The 1,683-nt window shown below is 37.0% G+C and overlaps 1 protein-coding gene across 1 annotated transcript in view; it reads left to right on the forward strand.

Moving 5' to 3' along the window:
- The window catches only part of LOC106474424 (calpain-7-like), a 15,505-nt gene extending 14,327 nt beyond the window's left edge, over window positions 1–1,178 (forward strand). The window contains exons 10-11 of the mRNA XM_022402731.1: window positions 384–528; window positions 751–1,178. Of these exons, the coding sequence (XP_022258439.1) occupies window positions 384–528; window positions 751–854 (249 nt within the window). The 3' untranslated portion in view covers window positions 855–1,178. The remainder of the gene's footprint in view (window positions 1–383; window positions 529–750) is intronic.
- The last annotated feature ends 505 nt before the right edge of the window (window positions 1,179–1,683 follow it).

Below are 1,683 nucleotides of genomic sequence, written 5' to 3' on the forward strand. Positions count from 1 at the left end.
TGTATACCAGTAACTGGTAGTAAGTCCAAACTGATTAGTGCCAAAAGTTGTCCAGCTCCCAATGAAGCCTTTAGTGGTGAAGCACAGAATATTTCTCTCCAGGTGGCCTGTCTTAACAGTTTTGTTAATAGAATGTTTGTGTAGCTATTTATAAGTGTATGTGTGTTTAAAATGGTAACAATGAGATGTTAATGTACAGTTATCATCCGTACCCAAGGCGTATTAGCTACCATACATATTTATTTTTTACCTCTGTATTCGAGGGGATACAGACAAGTAGAACAGTACATTTTGACGTACGATTATAATAATAGTGTACTTTCTAAGCCATCATACATTTCAGGAGCTGCAGGATCTTCTAATTATACATATTTCAATTCCAGAGTAAACAGCTGTTCCTTTTAAAGAATCCTTGGAGTCATGTCCGCTGGAAGGGTAACTTTTCTGAACTTGATACCAGAAACTGGACACCAAAACTACAAGAAGCTCTTAAGTATGACCCAAGAAATGCAAAGATGTTTGACAATGGTACGAATCTTGTTTTTATTGATTACTGATAACACATTGTTTTGTATCTTCATAAGCTATATTGGCAGGCAACAATTAAAATATAGTTAAAAGCAAACAACTTAGGCACTGCGTAGGAATCTTAATTCTGATTATTATATTATTTATGGTGGTTACATATAGCAGTTATAACTATCTGCTGTGACAAGGTTCTCATGATTTCTTTTCTTTTCCTATCATCAGGCGTGTTCTGGATAGATTACGAGTCAATCTGTCGATTTTATGACATCATTTATCTGAACTGGAATCCAAATCTCTTCAAGTACACATTTGCACTTCATCAGTGAGTTTTTTTTATTTATGTTATATATCGTTCGACTGAACTCTTAATTTATCTTCGTTTTACAGTACGCTACATGTACACATGAGTATGATACACGTACTTATCAGTACGATCACGAGTACTTGTCAATATGATATAGAAATTAAATTTTTTCCTTTGTGAGACACTAACCATAGGTCACCAAATGTTATACAGATTGTTTTATTAGTTATTTGATTCAGGTAATCATCTGTTTCATGATTTTATTTGAATCAGATATGTTGTCTGTTTCCTACATGTGAGTGTGCTTGAATCAGATACGTCCACTGTTTCTTACATGTGAGTGTGCTTGAATCAGATACATCCACTGTTTCCTGCATGTGAGTGTGCTTGAATCAGATACGTCCTCTGTTTCCTGCATGTGAGTGTGCTTGAATCAGATACATCCTCTGTTTCCAACATGTGAGTGTGCTTGAATCAGATACATCCTCTGTTTCCTGCATGTGAGTGTGCTTGAATCAGATACGTCCTCTGTTTCCTGCATGTAAGTGTGCTTGAATCAGATACGTCCTCTGTTTCCTACATGTGAGTGTGCTTGAATCAGATACGTCCACTGTTTCCTGCATGTGAGTGTGCTTGAATCAGATATGTCCTCTGTTTCCTGCATGTGAGTGTGCTTGAATCAGATACGTCCTCTGTTTCCTACATGTGAGTGTGCTTGAATCAGATACATCCACCGTTTCCTACATGTGAGTGTGCTTGAATCAGATACATCCACTGTTTCCTGTATGTGAGTGTGCTTGAATCAGATACATCCACTGTTTCCTGTATGTGAGTGTGCTTGAATCAGATAC

Source organism: Limulus polyphemus, unplaced genomic scaffold (assembly GCF_000517525.1).
Source record: "Limulus polyphemus unplaced genomic scaffold, Limulus_polyphemus-2.1.2 Scaffold7207, whole genome shotgun sequence".
NCBI classification, from domain to species: Eukaryota; Metazoa; Arthropoda; class Merostomata; order Xiphosura; family Limulidae; genus Limulus; species Limulus polyphemus.